This window comes from Talpa occidentalis, unplaced genomic scaffold (genome assembly GCF_014898055.3).
Source record: "Talpa occidentalis isolate TD23 unplaced genomic scaffold, MPIMG_talOcc4v2.1 talOcc4.15, whole genome shotgun sequence".
Taxonomy (NCBI): domain Eukaryota; kingdom Metazoa; phylum Chordata; class Mammalia; order Eulipotyphla; family Talpidae; genus Talpa; species Talpa occidentalis.
In genome coordinates, this window is record NW_023601543.1 from 11,150,766 (window position 1) to 11,167,154 (window position 16,389).

The following is a 16,389-nucleotide window of genomic DNA, read 5'->3' on the forward strand; positions in this document are numbered from 1 at the left end:
TGCTGTTGCAGAGCAGGGCTCTAGCCTAAGAGTCTGTGACTGAAGGTACTCAGAGTTGCTCAGAGCTACATGTGTTATAGGACAGCCCTGATATTGAACGGGTTGCCTGGCTGTGGGTCCTCACCCGCGCACTTACAAGGGACTTATGAATACTCCACTACAGGCACTCACAAAAGGTTAATAAAAGGTTTATTTACAAGGGAAAAGGAAAGAAGGAAAATGGACAACTCAGGGAGAAAATAGGGAAATAAAGTCTTTAATGTGTCCTACCCGATCCGCCGACCTGGAAACCCAAAGTCACTCTCAGAGCTGGCCGGACGCTGCGAGCTGGCGGGGAGCCAAAATGGGGGACCCCCTCCAAAGCCCACGTGTCTGGCTTTATATCAACCTGGCTGCTTCACCCCACCCTCAGGTCCCAGCCACCTTCCCTTTGGTGGGGATGGGATTTGGAGTTCCCAGTGTCTTTGGCTTTGGCCTGGGGTGGGAGTGGAGTCCACAAAATCTGTATGGAATTAGCTTTAGGACATTCTTTCCCCCTAACACATGGACTTTCAGGGTTATTCACCAGTGTTGTGTGCATTGCTGCCCCATTTCGCTTGTGGCTTAGCAATCTTCAGAACCACAAGAGAATTGCTGCTAGCCTGGGAGTGGGGGTAAGGCCGGCACATTCCTTGGGGGTCATGGAAGTCATGGGGTTCTAGCCGGGGGTCCGTGGAATTCTGGAAGAGCTGTCCACTAGAGAATTCTGCAAGAATGTCTGCTGAGCACCGGGAATGTGGCTCATGTGACTGAGCTACTGAGTTTTCAGTTTTGATGAATTGAACCTGAAAGTGTCACAGGGAACTAATGTCTACTGTATCTGACAGCACAGTTCCAGAGGGTCTGTGTATGGTCTTGAGCATCATGCGGATGTTTTTGAAACTGGCTGCAGAATTGTGTGTGTGCATTTTCTAGGAAGAGAAACCAGATTGTCAAAGCCACCAAAAAGAGAATGAGCAGCTGCTTTAGGGCTTTGGTGAAAAGTAAGCAGGTTGAGGGGGTAAGTATGCCCTCTGGTAACCACTCCTGTTTCTCCTTTCTCATTTCTTCCTGCCCTCAGCTGTAGGTGGCTCCCCCTGACCTCTAAAGAAAGAAAGAAATTGGAGTCTGAGACTTGAGGCCCCAGAGAAACTGTAGACTGCCAGCAGGGGGCGATGGCTGTGGCCCTGGGTTGTGCGATCCAGGCCTCCTTGAATCAGGGCTCCCTGTCTCAGGAACATGATACTGACAGTGAAGTCTTCCGTCAGCGCTTCAGGCAGTTCCAGTACAGAGAAGCAGCGGGGCCTCATGAAGCTTTCAACAAACTCTGGGAGCTGTGCTGTCAATGGCTGAAGCCAAAGATGCGTTCCAAGGAACAAATCCTGGAGCAGCTAGTGCTGGAGCAATTCCTAAGTATTCTGCCCCCAGAGATAGAGACCCGTGTGAGGTCATTTGGCCTTCGACCTACAGAAATGATGTTGGCATTCATAGAAATCTTACAGTTGGAACTGAAGACACCAGAGCAACAGGTAGGAAAAAAGAGAGGTTAGTGGAAATTAGACCAGGACTATCACGCAACCACAGTCTGATTCAAGATTTTTTCATTGTCTTTCATTTTTCTCTTCTAAAATGAGCACATGGGTCAGTGCGTCTCACTTTTTACTCAAGATCTGTACCCTAACAAATACGGTGTAGTATCCCCTAAAAGTCCTTAAATGAAATTCACAGATCCAACACCTACAAGTCTCATGCATGCAAAACCTAAATATTAAGAACTAGGGACCCAGGTCCAGTCCTGGCCTGTTTCATATGCCCTTTCCTACTACTGCACTGTGTTCCTACTGTGAAGTTGCTTCGAAAAGGGATGGAAAGAGAAGCAACGGTACAAATGCACGCCCCTCCCCCTACAAAATGTTAGTGTTACTTTGGCTGTACGTAAGGAAATTTGCCAGCCCCGAGTCCAGTAGAGTCTGAATGGATATCTAGGCAGGAAGAGGCTGGCAGCTGATTATGAACTAACAAGCATTCAGCAAGTTTGAGGATGGCCACACTTGATGATGACACCTGGGAAGGTGCCAGGCTGCCTGTAACCTGAGGGAGCCCCACTCTGAGCCAGGTCGCTGCTGGTCACGTGATTTCCAAAGTGGCAAGTAGCTCCTGGTCCGTCTGCACTATTAACACATAGGGTAGGTTTCCTTTGACTTCCACAGAGGATCATTCCTGTGAATGTCAAGTTATGCAAAAATTATTCAAAAGAAAGGAATTTTAAGTTTATGAGCAACAGTGAGGTTGTTCACAGGTTCTTTTTAACAGTACCCCATGAGGACGGGCACTAGCCTGCGTTCGGTACTACCTAGTACAGCCTCTCTTGGCAGTAGGCCATAGCTGAGCACAGGGTAAACTCTTTGGGACAAGAAGGAAGTGCTTCTGGGTGGGCATGAGGGACACACAGCCTGTGTGTTGATGGGGCTCTCCCGTTAGACCATCTGAACAGGAGACTCACGGACTATTCGGTACCCCTAGCATGGAAGGAGTTCATGGTTTTCCTGCCTTTGTCTGCCTTCTTGGTTTGGTTCACCTGTGAGATTTTACAGTGTAGTCTAGTCAGGCACTGCCCAGTATGGTAGTTCTAGCCAAGGGGGGCTCGTGAGCCCTTTCAACGTGGCTAGTTCAAAGTGAGTTCTACTGAGTGTCCCCCATTTCAGAAGATTCAGTGTAATGAATGAAGTAGGGGAACTCTCTCAATAATTGCTAACATTACATTCTTAAGCTCTGATTGCTAGCTATATTGGGTTAGATCATACATGTTCAAATTGATTTCAAGTGTTTCATGTTTTCATCCTATGGCTACCCCCACATGTAACATGACAGGGTGGCTGGCATGAAATGCCCCTGGGCAGTGCTGGTGTTGATTTTACAGTGACGAATTCTGGCATTTCCCCCAGATCGATAGCCAGGAAATGTTCTTGGAAGAACTGGCACCAGTGGGAATGGAACACATTCCACCAAACATGCACCTGGACTCAGCCCCGCTCCAAGTGATGGGAGCTGCCCCGGAGGCTGCAATGGCAGAGGCGTGGATGCCACAGGCAGGGCCTCAGGAGCTGAACTACACAGCTGCTGGGGAATGCCAGCCCTTTCCAGGCCCGGGTAAGACAAGGGATTCAATTCCTTTCATTGGTTTCTGTTGTGCGAGCTCCAGAGCTCTTCAAGGCTGGGACTGGGCTCAGAACCAATTAAGCCTTGAAAATGGTCCTTGCTGATAGAGGAGGGGGACATCACTGTGGGAATAGCTGGGCATCAGGACTGTTAGATGCAGAGGCATTAAGAATCCCTTAAGCCACTGACCTGTTAGGACACCTGAGAAGAGTGTCACAAGATTTTAAGAAAACCATGGCAGGCTGGGTAGTCTGGGGAAGGGCTGATTTTGCAGCAAACTTTGATCAGTGGCACCAGCGATGTTGGGGCTGCCAAGCACCTCAAGGTGCTTTTATGCCCCAAGAGCCCCATTCACAGTTAATTCTTTTTTTTTTTTAATTTTTTATAGAGGCATGTTTATTTATTTATTTATTTGTTTGTTTTTTTTGTTTTATACATGCACTGGGTACAGTCAGAAGCGCGGGAGGGTGAGAGAATTCACCAGAGCCAGAGCGGGGAGCAGAGCAGGCAGAAGGACCGAAGTACACTGCTGAGGGGAGCAGCGGGCGGCAGGAGAGGTCTGCGCGCCATGCGGGACCCTCCTCCGGTGGCCGGGGAGCAGCCGGGGATCGAACAGGCACCGCGGAGGCTGTGGGCAGGTTCGCAACCCAGGGCTCAACCGCTGCGCCACCGGGGAGGCCCCACACAGTTAATTCTTTATTCCATTACTCTCTTCAGATCATTTAAGAGGGTTCAATCACTCCTTATCTCATTCCATCAAAACCTCCAACAGTGTATCTGCAAGTACTGAGCACACTGTCCTGTCAGGACCCCCTGGGGTGCATGTTTAACCGGCTGTCCAGGTGAACACCCTGCACACCACTTTTGGAAGCACCTCTGCAGGCAGGCCTGGCTTAGGACTAGAAGGAGGAAGTCAGGTGGAAAGGGGCAGCAGGCCCCAATAGTGCTGGTTCCTTTCACTCTCGCTGGGGATTTCTTTCACTGCTACCCGTGATCCCTGTCTCTACCCAGCTCCTGCCCCCTCCCATAAAAGCCATGGCCCAGGCCTGGCCAAAACCCCACCCTTTACGGTCTCTGCCACAGCTTCCACATGTTGGAACCTTCAGCAGACTGAAGTAGCAAGAAAACTAAAGGGACATACAAAAGGAACATATTGAGAACAGTCCAAGTTTTAAATACTGATCTCATCCACCCATAAGTAGCTCAACCAGGGCCTAGCAACTTTGCCACTTCGCACATTTAAAGCTTATTCATTTCACTGCTAAATATCCCCACCTGCTGAGAGCCAGGCACAGTACAGACCCTGGGGTCAGTAGTACAGCACAAAGATGACCCGTTCCTGGCGTCCTGGAACTGGAGCTGCTGCGGTCAATTCAGATCTGTAAGTGGGTACGGGATGTGATGGAGACAGACTGTGAAAGGACGCGTGAACAGGTGGGATGCTATGGGACCTCCTAGGAGGGGCCCCACACCAGCTTTTGGCAAAGGGGGTAGAAGACCTGAAAAAGGGGGCATGTGGGTGGAATCCTCTAGGGAGACTTGCAGTGAGCCTGCTGAGTGGGGGAGTGGGAGGAGAGAGGGTGTGGGAAGCATGCACAGATGTGCACAGGCCCAGAGTCATGAAGGACCTGGCAGTTTGCAGAGCTCCTGCTGCGGGGGTAGGGGCAGAGGGGCCATCCAAGGGGCAGGAGGGAGAAGAGGGTCCTGGACTGGGAAGAAGTACTTAGCACACTCAGTCAGCTGTGTTGAGAAGTTATGCTTATTATCAGGGAGGTGGGGAACCCCTGGATGCTCCTAAGGAGGGGGAGCTGAACAGTGGCTTTGCCTTTTACATGACCGTTCTGCCCAGGAAGGCGTGAGACAGGATACAGGGACACGCTGGGCTGGCGGCTGCGATCACCCAGGTGGGAGCTGATGTCCTAGAGTAGGGTCACGTGGTGGTGATGGCACGGAAAGGGCAGGATTCCAAAGATATTTAGCCTGGGCATGGATAGGCCTTGGTGATGGACTGGACACCGGGGTGTTGAGGAAGAGAAGGTGAAGATTGGCATCCTGTTTGCCGGCCAGTGGCCATGGACATGGCCTATTGTTCCCTGACACAGAGAACAGGAGGAGGCTCAGAACTGGTGAGCTAGATTTGAGCATGAGGAATTGGGAGTGCAGAGGGATCCAGTGTGGAGGTGCAACTCAGGAGAGACAGATGTGCAAGTCAAGAGCTGTAGAATACAAGGTAATGGAAGCCTTAGGGTGGCGGCCTGATCGGCAGTGGTGACACACAGGCAGAAGCACAGGGTCCTCTGCAGACACTGGCAGACACCAGATCAGAAAAGGCCATTGTATGTGAATTCCTGACCTGTCACTTCCAGGTACCTTGCCAGGTTCCTTGCTTTGCAGTGCCCTCTTCCACCCACATCACAATAGATATTCTACACCCTTTGACCCATTTGCTCCTAAAGCCAGTAGATATTCTTACTCTAGGGCTTACCTATGGCTTTTCTTTTCTGCAGGTTTCCAATCCCAGTGGCATGTCTCTTCTCCCGGAGGCTGGCCAACCGTGGGGACAGGCACAGGTGAGATGCCCCCTCTCCTTGGACAGGATGCCTTGGTCCCTTCCTGTCCTTCAGTAGGAGCTTACCTTGGCTGGGTAGGCCCATGTCCCCAGAGAATTCATCTCAGACACTTTCAGTGTGATCGCTGATGATGACAGTGTCTCCCTTTCTGCATTGACTGAATGTCTCCAGGCACCATACTTTGTGCCTTCTCTGGCAAGTGCTGGGCCTGTAGCAGATGTGGGCTCTGTCTTCTTTTGAATGGAGGTGACAAACAGGACAAACCCACAGGAAGCAGGATGTATCTATTCTGGTCATAGCCCAGTCCTACAAAACAATGCCATCCATATTCCACTCTCGGGCTACCTACATCTCCAGATCTGTGCACAGCTTTCTTGAAAGTCTATATTTTGTGTGTTAGCCTGCAATGATCAGCAGGACCTTGGTGCAATTTGGAATTATCAGTCTTGGTGCAATTTGGAATTATCAGTGTGTCTGCATATTCATCCCCATGCTTTAGCTGATACAAGCTACTGAACAGGTTGGGACAGCAAAGCACTGGGAGAGCCAGGAGCAGAGCTTTGATTGTCGGGGGAGTGGTGGGTAAGAGCACCCGAGGCTGTGGAGCCTGAGGATGTTTCACATATAAGAAGGGCATGAGTCTAACATGTAGGTGGAAGCTCAGGACTGGGCCGGCTTCTGAAAGCTGCATCCAGGGTGCTAGCTGGGTGAGGACCAGGTGGAAGCTGTGGGTGCCCCCATGCTAGTGCTGCACAGAAAGGAGCAGCCGGACTCTGGCCAGGCCCCGTGGCCCAATTGCCTGTTTGGCCCCCAGTTTCATTTTCTGAGTGCGAGGTTGGGCCTCTAGGGCTGTTTGAACTCCTCTGTCTTCCCATCTTGGCTGCTTCCCACCCAAAGGGCAGCCGGTGTCTAAGCCACGTATGATGAGATCTGCAGCCTTAAGAGTTACTAGTCCAGGGCCTCCCCTGATGGCGCAGCGTTTGAGAGCTGGGCTGCGAAGCTGCCCGCAGCCTCTGCAGTGCTGGTTCGATCCCCGGCTGCCGGCGAGGGTCCCACATGGCGCGGCAGACCTCTCCTGTCTTGCCTGCTGCTCCCCTCAGCAGTGTATTTCGTCAGTCTGCCTGTTCTGTTCCCTGCTCTGGCTCTGGTGATATCTCTCACCCTCTCGCGCCTTCTGGCTGTACCCAGTGCTTGTATAAATAAATAATTTTTTAAAAAAGTTTCCCGTCCAGGCTCTAGGCGCAGGAGGGAAAACCACAGGAACACATCCTGCCATCCTGAACACTGGCTTTCCTGTCTCCCTTATTGGGGGATGTTCTGGCCTGTGGGTTTCTGCTCCCCTCATGCTGGTTCTCACCCTCCAGTCTTTCAGTTGGCTCCCACTGTACCTCGAAAGCAGCTTTCTTTTGAGCCATAGTCTCCAGTTTTGCTGGTGTCTCCCATGCTGTCTTTCCAAGCTGAGCCATGACACCCAAACAAAAACAAAGTGATGCGTTCAGCAACTTTTGGTTTAAATGCATTTCATTTCTCTTCATCTGATCCATTCGGCCTTTTCTCCATGAAAATTCAAAATAAGCGGTTGAAACAAACTTGTTAGTTGGTTTTGCTTGTGCTATAAACATCGCGCAGCATTGCCATCAATCCGACCCACACTTCCTTGCAGACTGGTCAACGTGGCAGAGCTAAGGAAGGCCAGGAAGGGGCGTGGAGATGACGCAGCCACAGAGGCCATCTGTCTGTGAGCACAGGGGTGGTGAGGCCCAGACACATGAGGTTCCAAACTCCTCAGTCCGGACCTCAGACTGACAGTGAGAATTGGTGCTTGATGGTATTTGGGCTATTTTGAGAGAACCAGTTTCTAGACTTCAGCTGAACCAGAGGTTCTGATGTCTTCGTTGCCAGTTAGTTCTGTTGCTGTGTTTCCTTGAATATCTCTTACTGAAATTATTCTAGTTCCTTAGAGCCGCTCTTTACCTCTCTCTCTCTGCACTCCTGGGACTCACTAAGAGAGTGTTTCTGTTGGAAAGGACAACATTTGGGGAAGCTTGGCTCTGTGTTCTGGCTCTGAGCTTAAATCATTCCGCTCTTGAGATAGACGTGGAACTAGGTGTGTTCAGCCCAGAATGGGTCACTCTCGTGCCTCAGAGTGGAAGAGCATCATAGCTTTGAGCTCAGCACAAAAGCACATCCCCTCCCTTCAATGTGCTCTTGTCTACACCCTCAAAACTAAACCAAGGCCAAAAGGCTTGTGAGAGCCTGCTCTGAGGGACTCCTACCTGAGAAGGAAGGAGGTAGGCACTGAGAGGCCACATGTCCCAGACACAACTTTGACTCTGGAGACACCTATGTTGACTCCCACCCCCCTTCCTCCTGCCTTTCCTGTGACCAGAACCCCCAGAGTGGCCAGCACACCGCCTTCCAGACCCTGAGCTGAGGTTCCCAGTGATTGACAGAGAAGAGCCTTGGCCAAAGGAGCAACTACACAATCCTCATGACGTGAAACTAGGATTCTACGGCACCGGCGTAGGTAGGTGAGGGGCCATCGGGTGTTGGGGAAGAAAGAAAAGAAAAACTCCCCTTAATCCCAGGGTAATGTGGTTTGGGATGTCGCTGGTAACCTTCTGTCTTCCCACTAGCTGATGGGTATAACTCTTCTTAGCCCCTATCTAGCCTTTCTCCCTGGAGGATGGTGACATCTGCAGTTTCTGTTTCTGCCCTCAGGCTTGGCTATTGGGAGGGAAAATGAAGAAAATATGTGCAAAGGGTAAAACATGCAAAGTATTTATCCATTTTATGCTTCTGTAGACAGGAATGTGCTCCTTGGTCCCAATTTACCTGGAAACTCGGAGCAGCTTGAAAATCCATTGAGACACCCCACAGAGCTGCCACCCAGCGACATGACAGTGCCTGTCCCTTCTCAGAACCCTTGTCTAGGAGAGACAGCTGAGCGCGCCAAGGTGCCAGAACCCTGCGGCCCCAGAGCCCCTGAGCAGAGCTGTCCCAGTGAGAAATCTTACTCATGTGTCCAGTGTGGGAAATGTTTTGCTACCCTGAAACTGCTTAAGGGGCACGTGAAGATTCACTCTGGAGAGCTCCCTCACAAATGCACTATTTGTTTGAAAAGATTCCTACGTAAGTCAGACCTAACCAGGCATTATCGCGTTCACACAAAGGAGACACCCTATGAGTGCAGTGTGTGTAAAAAGCGATTCAGTCAGAAGACACACTTGGTCATACATTCTGAATATGAATCATACCGATGTTTGGAGTGTAGGATAAAATTTTGTAATAGATTAACTTTTCTCAGACACATTAAAATCCACACAGGTGGAAAACCCCACGGCTGTTTCATTTGCGGGAAAAGATTTAGGCGAAAGACAAATTTTACTTTGCACCTACAAACCCACACCTCAGAAAGACCTTATGTATGTGAATACTGTGGCAAAAGCTATAGACAGAAAACAAGCCTCGTTTCTCATTTAAAACTGCACAGAAGTGCAAAGCCAGACATGACTCATTCTTTTGTACATCTTAATATGCACCAAGGAACTCACTCTAGAGAATTTTCAGAGAATTTGTTGAGGGAAACAGCTCAACAAATCGAAACTCATTCATGAAAGCCTTAACCTGCTCCAGGCTGTCTTGGAAAGACAGTTTGGTTTGTGTCTGCCTAAGAATGGCTTTGTGCTTTGGTATCTTTAAAACCCATCTGCCAAGGTGTGTAGATCCTGAAGTAGCTGCCAGCTGTTGCCACTGCCCTGCATTTGGTTTCTTTCTGTCTAGAGGAATCACGTTGAATCATTTTGATGAAAATGTTTTCTCCCTAGCTGACGACAGTGTACTTGTCCCTAGCTGACTACAGCGCACGTGTAACTAAGACGCATGCACAGGCGACTTTCCTCTCAGGTCTAGGGCCAGTGTCCCAGTCACGGGGAGCCGCCCCATGGACCTGCGTCTGTGCAATATTTTATTCACCTGCAAAGTACATGCCTTTCCCCTTTCATTCCCACTGACTCATTGTCAGCAACATGCAGATGCTTCCCTGAAGTGAGTCATGACCACGTCCTTGACACGATTATTCCTCTGTAGCCTCTGCCATGCCCATGCATTATTTAGCCCAATGCATTTAAGTTCAAAAGTTACCTGTTCCCCATGCAGGGCGTGGTAGAGTTGTCCATGCAACTGTCTGCTACTGTGGTGGTCATTTTATTTCTTCTTTGCCCCAAGTTGGCCGATGTTGATATTTTCCTGTCAATTCTTGATTGTAATACCTTGTCATTAATAAATGGAGTTCATTTTGTTTCTGCTTTAATTTCATTTAGAGTTTCTTGAAGACTTACATGCTAGACCATAGCAAACATGCAGCCCACTAGTAGGGCACACAGCTGACCATAGAGTGCATTCTTGTGACTCAGTGTCTTGCATGTCATTGGCGTGTTTGGTGCTCAGGAGGACATTATAGCAGTTGTCAAGAGTCACCAGCGATCAACGTCACCAGGGACAGCAGGAGGCTGAGGACATAGGAGACTCCTAGCTTCTGCAAACCAGGATGTCAAACAAAGAGCTCTCTCTGAAGTTAACCTGGACCCTCCCTCCACAGCCCCCATCCTCATTCAGCAGGGTTACTCATCTGGTCTCACTGGTCCACCCTAGCCCCATAAAGCACCTTCCCAACAGACCTGACAGAGTGCCCATCTGAAGACACAGCTCAGTTTGTTAGGGGAAAAAGGATGTCCCAAAGCTAATTCCATATAGGCTTTGTGGACTCCACCCCCACCCTAGGTCAAAGTCAAAGACACTGGGAACTCCACATCCCATCATCACCAAAGGGAAGGTGGCTGGGACCTGAGGGTGGGGTTAAGCAGCCAGGTGGATACAAAAAGGCAGACACGTGGGCTTTGGGGAATCCCCCATTTTTGGCTCTCCGCCAGCTCGCAGCATCCTGCCAGCTCTGAGAGTGACTTTGGGTTTCCTGGTCGTCGGATCGGGTAGGACGCATTAAAGACTTTATTTCCCTATTTTCTCCCTGAGTTGTATATTTTCCTTATTTCTTTTTCTCTTGTAAATAAACCTTTTATTAACCCTTTTGCATGTGTCTGTAGTAGAGTATTCATAAGTCCCTTTAAAGCGCGCGGGTGAGGACCCACAGGCAGAAACCCGTTTAGTATCGGGGCTGCTCTATAACAAGTTCAGTCTCCTGGATTGTACCCACAGGGAAAGTAAAAGAGCCAAGAGCCTGGACAACTGAGCTCCCTTCGCTTTGCTACCCAGGCTACCTAGCAGCTGCTTAGACTCAAAGAGCATAAGCAAAATAGACCTTTCAGTGTAAACAAAGTACACTTGAACAGTGACTGCGTGCATGCCCACAGGTACAAGCAACGCACTCAGTGAGAATATATTGATAGCAGGAGATTTGAAGTATTTGAGGTATTTGTCACTGTGCAGTACATTCCATCTCCCTCCAAAGGTCCAACTGAAATACTGAAGAGTCAAGGACTGCAGCCAAGTCCGGGTCGAAATTGTTCTAGTGCTGAAATCCTCTTAAAGACCAAGCTTGTCTTCGTTTGACCCCTGAGATAGTATCTGAAATCTAATCTAGACAATTAAACGATATCACTCAAATGATTTGAGGTTGGAAATACAGATCCTACATTCAAAAATATCGAGAGTGAATTTCTTATGAATCTAGATGGCATCTTTCCTAACAGATGTAATATAACCAATGAAAACTTTTGCACCAGAGTCCGCTGGCCCAGCTACACCAAGATTATTAGAGAGAGCATCCACCTGTCAAAGAAAGCAGTTATTTTTCAAGCACAACAAAATAATTAAAATCGGAACTTATATCCCTAAAACAATGTTTCTCAATAAATGCTTCCAAGCCACTGTCCTTAACTACTAGGACTATGTTTTATGTGACATATAAGTTATAGATGTCAGATGATGGGAAAAACAATACCCGAGCTTTGGATGTCATTAACCGCATGCAAAAGTATTGCCCAAGCATTTACTTGACTGATACCATTTGTATCCAAATTTTTCAAATAAGCTTCCCCTGTTCTCCAGGAATTCACAATATTCACAATCAAATGGGGGCCAATAGGGGGAAAAATAGCTGAGGAAGCTAGCTCTGACAAATGGTTACAAAAGCTAGTTCAAAACTGTTTTTGTAGGAAATCCCAGAAGGGAGAAAGTTTCAGATTCGGAGACCATAGGGGCATCTAAAGGGGGATGTCAGCACTGACCTGAGCTGTGAAAGATGAGATTTCACCTAGCAAAGGTGGGTGTGGGCAGGAGCTGGAAGACAGGGGAAAAACAAACAAGAGATAGGAGACTAGGGAGCAAACCATAGGATTCAAGATCAGGCCCTGAGGGATGAAGTAGGAAAACTCAAACTGGGGAGGGCTCTAAAGCCAGCCAGCCAACCAACCAACCAACCAACCAACCAACCAACCAGGGCTTTACATTTTCTGCAATAGGGAAGTTTGTGTTTGCTTTTGTCTTTTGGAACATTGGAATTGTAATAGTCCTTAATTGATGGTTTTTTCAATTACAAAAATGGCAGGTTTATCTCTGAAAAAGTAGAAAAAACATTTCAGCACATGGCAGCAAACACTTACCCAAGGGGGCAGGGGGCGGGGGAGGGGGTGCGGGGGCGGGAGGGTGGGCTCGCTGGTGGCACAGGGATTAAAGTCTCAGCACTATCAAGCTATCTCCAGCCCACGGCGACATGCCTTAGATCCCAGGCTACAGAGCTAACCCACATGGCGCAGCAGACCTCTCCTGTCCCGCCAGCTGCTCCCCTCAGCGGTGTATCTCAGTAGGTCCGCCTGTTCTGTTCCCCACTCTGTCTCTGGTAAATCCTCTCACCCCCCGCACCTCTGGCCTACACCCCAGTTCTTGTATGCATGAATAAATAAAAATAAATCTTTTTAAAAATCACTCAAAATTCCATTGTTCAGAGACAACTGAAAGCAGTCTAGAAATTCCTGATGTGTTTTACGGACAAACATAGAGCCATCATTTTAAAAGCAACATTTAGCATTGCACAACTGCATTAAAAACTGCATGAAAGCTGCCTATAGTGATGGCAAACATGTTTCTGTAACAAGAGAGTGAGAGCGCCGTATGGCCCCGCTGAGTGGACGTGCCCTCTTAGACAGTCGCAGCTCCACGTTGCTGGATGTTTAGATTTTTATCCCAAAATGCTGCCCACTTGCCTGGTGCATTTCTATGAGATGAAGCTCTCAGCGGGGAAATTCTTGTGCCAAAGTTCCTGGCGGAAGCTTCGTTTATTGAGGTGCAAACACTTGTCAAGATAATTTTGTAGTGGTTTTTTAAATGGCCTCATCCCTCTGTTGCTGGTGGGGGGAGGAAGCTCATTTGCCTCTCTCTACCCTTCCAGACCCAGAGGCTGGGAAACCCTTCCCTGCACTGCTCAGAGATTAGCAAGTGAAAAGACGAACTAATCACTAGCCTAGGGGACTGGGGGGTGGTGTTGGGGGCGGCTCAGGCAGAAAAGAATGGAGCCTGACGTCTGGCCAGTGCCGGTGAGGTTCTGAGGGCTCCAGAAAGGCGGCCATAAAGTTATGAAGCGAAACAAAACACTTTAAAGGAAAAGCAGTTCTGCGGCGTTATGTGCATATGCATCAACAACAGCCCTGGCCCCACCGCCAGGACTGCCCCTGAGAGTTCCTTCTTCGGGGGCGTCACCCAGACAAAACCTCACCTGGGATCTTTTGTGTTTTAATTTCTTTCCATCAAAATGCTAGACTTGCCACTTAGGCTCTTCCTGGGGTGGCCGGTCCTGGGCTCCAAGAGCCTTCACCTGCTCTCCGGGCCCATCCCATGGTCATGTCCCGCCTCTCATGGCACTGTGGATTGAAGCTCCAGGATCTGGGCCCTGTCGCCACCGCCACTGGCTTCCTCGTCTGAGAGCTCGATCTAGGTCCTCCGACCTCTTGTGGTCCCGAATTCACACCAGCTCTCAGAGGAATGCCTGCCCGGGCCTCCTGTCAAAGGCGCCCTCTCTCAATTCTTTTGATTTTCCCTGCCAGTCACCACCCAGGAGATAGGGACTTCCAGCAGACTGGGGTGCCTGGGGGGTTTGGTGTTTGGGGCAGAGGGGGCATTTCCTTCTGCTTCCATTTCCTTCCTCTCTTCACCTTGGCTTTCAGCTCTGCGGGGACCGGGCATGAGCCCCTTCGTGACACGGACACCGGTGCCTGCCAGTCTCGGGTCCCTTGGCCGACGGAAGGAAACAGAGGCGGAGGAGAAGGACGGCGTCTGCCGTTTGTGGACGCGCCGAGGAGGGCAGCACCCTCGTGTCTGCAAGACCAGCGTCCTGCTCTTTGGCGGAGGACAGGGCCACCCATCCGGAGACACAGGGGGACAGAAGGGGAGTGGGCCGGGCAGCATGTCCACCCTCCAGACACAAGCTTCTGGAGAGCCTGCGGGACGCCAGCGCGCTTTTGCCATCACCTGGTGGTCAGCAGCGCTGATGTCATCTTTGGACTGAACTCTTTCCTGGGCGTGTGAAAAAGCACAGTCTGTTAGCTCTGCAGGGAAGACAAGGGAAGCGGGAGAGCTGGTCTGGCGGGACGGAGAGAGACACACACCTTGTTGCTGCATCCACGCAGGACGAGTGGGTAGCGGTGAGGGAACAAGGTTGGCTCCTTCTCTCGGCCTGTGCGCCGAAATCCAGTCCAGGCTGACTGACGTTCAGATGTGAGTAAATGAATGAGGAAAAGCTGAGGAAGTACTTGTGCGAGTTATGAGTTGGACCCTCTCTGGGCATTCTTGCTGAAACCACACGTCCCACGACAGGTGGGCATGTGCGCACTACGCTCCTAAACACACCCAACAGTCAAAGGACCGCACTGGACAAAATGACGTAAAACCTCCGTATGCTCATTTTTCTAGGGAGTCTTTCATTTTTGTACCCTACAAATAGCTGGGGTATCCGAAAGAGTGCCAAGCGCTACGCAAAGACAAGTGGCTCAGTTGTTATCGAGACTTTAAGAAATCTCAGATAAGCCAGGATTCAGATGAACGATATTCCCACCCTTGCCAATGTTGAGAAAGCAGCAATACGGTGCGCCTGCTGTCGAGGGTGCCCCAGACAAGGCCGGGCATCCAGGGTCCCGCAGCCTGATCCCATCCTGCAAAGACATGGGCAGATAAGCCCGGGGAGAGCTCGGCCCTGTCTGCTGCTCCACCCACTGAAAATAGAGCGGCCCCCTCGCACACTGGAGAGGCTCTTGAGACCACCTGCTCAAGCAAGATTGAGCAGAGGACTCCGCAGACATGGGTGAGGGCAGGCAAGGAGTGGGGCATTGTGGGTTAGCAAAAGAGCAAAGGAAGAGAACTCTACAGAGACTCTCTGGGAGTGAGAGACTCTGCGGTGCCCAGGTTAAGGATCTACATGGGTATCAGGCTAGAGATTGAGAACAAAGGAATGACATTTCATTGGTTGAGAAAGCAAGGAGGGTGGACTTGACGAAAGTCCAGTATTGTTGCCCATCCGGGTGTGGGCACCCGTCAGCCGCAGCTCTGTGGCTGTGCAGGGCTCGTCACCATCTCCAGAGTGAACATACCTTGGCAGCTATGTGCCTGCAGCTCCAGTTCAAAGCAGTCTGGTCTCAGGATCTGTGACTCCTTTTCTTTTCTGAGTCAGTAACCCTTTTTTTCCCCATAACAGCCAACTTGATAAGCCCTGGAAAGATAGCTCAGGATGCCCAGGCTGCGGGATATCAGTGAATCTGCCTGCCAAGGCAATTTATTTATGCAGCGGGTGTCCTCAAGGAATGTCATCAGGTTTTTAATCTCTTCTTTAGCAGGGCATGGGAACTGCAAGATCAAAAGGCAATTTTCTGCCAAGTCTTTGCCTGGAGTCCTGCCCTGTCCTTGTCTCGGGACCCTTCCTGTCCTCAGGAGCATCAGCTCACACGCTAAGGTGAAAGGGTGACTGGATCGTACCTGTTAGAATGCAGCCATCTGCTCACCCTGTCCATTGACAAGAGTGCGTGGACTGGTACCCTGGAAACGGGACATGGTCACGGTAAGGCAGTGACACTCAACGGAGGTATTGCCAGTGTTGAAACAAACATCCGTCCATGCAGCAAATCTACCGCTATGAATGTGAACTACAGAAGACGCTTCTTTTAGCTGAAGTGACAGGATAGAGCAGGTGCCAGTCAGCATCACAGTTAAACATGCTGTTTAAATACTAGAAAAAGAGATAGTCAACTTTTAATTAAAAAATGGAAATCGCTACGCATTTTAGAAACAGAGCTAGAAGCCAAACTGCCAGGTGAGTGGACTTTTAATTGCACTGTCTACCCGCCGGGCCAGGTCTCCTTAGACTGGGTGGACTAACGCAAGAACAGCAAGGTTGAAAACACACCAGAGTGAGAGATCACCCTCCACACCCCCCCAAACTCATGCAACTCTTCCTCGATCACTTCCAATCCACGGGTGTCTTGCGGTCCCATCCTTCTGCATGTGCTGTTTATTTTTATTAATTCGGACAAACGGCAGTGCTCGCCCTGCCATTCCACAGCAGGGTCAGAGTTCGTCAGCCCAAGGAGCTTGCTGAGAGCAGATAAAGGTGGCACATTTTCTTTCTGTATCTAGATTTATT

The 16,389-nt window shown here is 49.9% G+C and overlaps 1 protein-coding gene across 3 annotated transcripts; it reads left to right on the forward strand.

Moving 5' to 3' along the window:
• The first annotated feature begins 1,104 nt into the window (after nt 1–1,104).
• LOC119246447 (zinc finger protein 449-like) lies at nt 1,105–10,888 on the forward strand. Of its 3 annotated transcripts, none has more exons than XM_054695922.1 (5): nt 1,105–1,547; nt 2,964–3,168; nt 5,685–5,747; nt 8,137–8,274; nt 10,070–10,888. In XM_054695922.1, exons 1-5 carry the CDS (start codon nt 1,194–1,196, stop codon nt 10,099–10,101), a joined length of 792 nt encoding a protein of 263 aa, XP_054551897.1. In that variant the 5' UTR covers nt 1,105–1,193; the 3' UTR covers nt 10,102–10,888. The 3 variants fall into 3 exon arrangements, with proteins under 3 accessions (XP_054551897.1, XP_054551896.1, XP_054551898.1); XM_054695921.1 differs by lacking the exon at nt 10,070–10,888 and adding an exon at nt 8,553–10,047; XM_054695923.1 differs by lacking the exon at nt 10,070–10,888 and adding an exon at nt 8,669–8,736.
• The last annotated feature ends 5,501 nt before the right edge of the window (nt 10,889–16,389 follow it).

Coding starts and splice junctions, on each gene's coding strand:
- LOC119246447 (XM_054695921.1), top strand. CDS start 1,194: ATGGCTGTGGCCCTGGGTTGTGCGATCCAGGCCTCCTTGAATCAGGGC. Junction 3,169..5,684: donor CCAGCCCTTTCCAGGCCCGG/GTAAGACAAGGG, acceptor TCTTTTCTGCAG/GTTTCCAATCCCAGTGGCAT. Junction 5,748..8,136: donor AACCGTGGGGACAGGCACAG/GTGAGATGCCCC, acceptor TCCTGTGACCAG/AACCCCCAGAGTGGCCAGCA.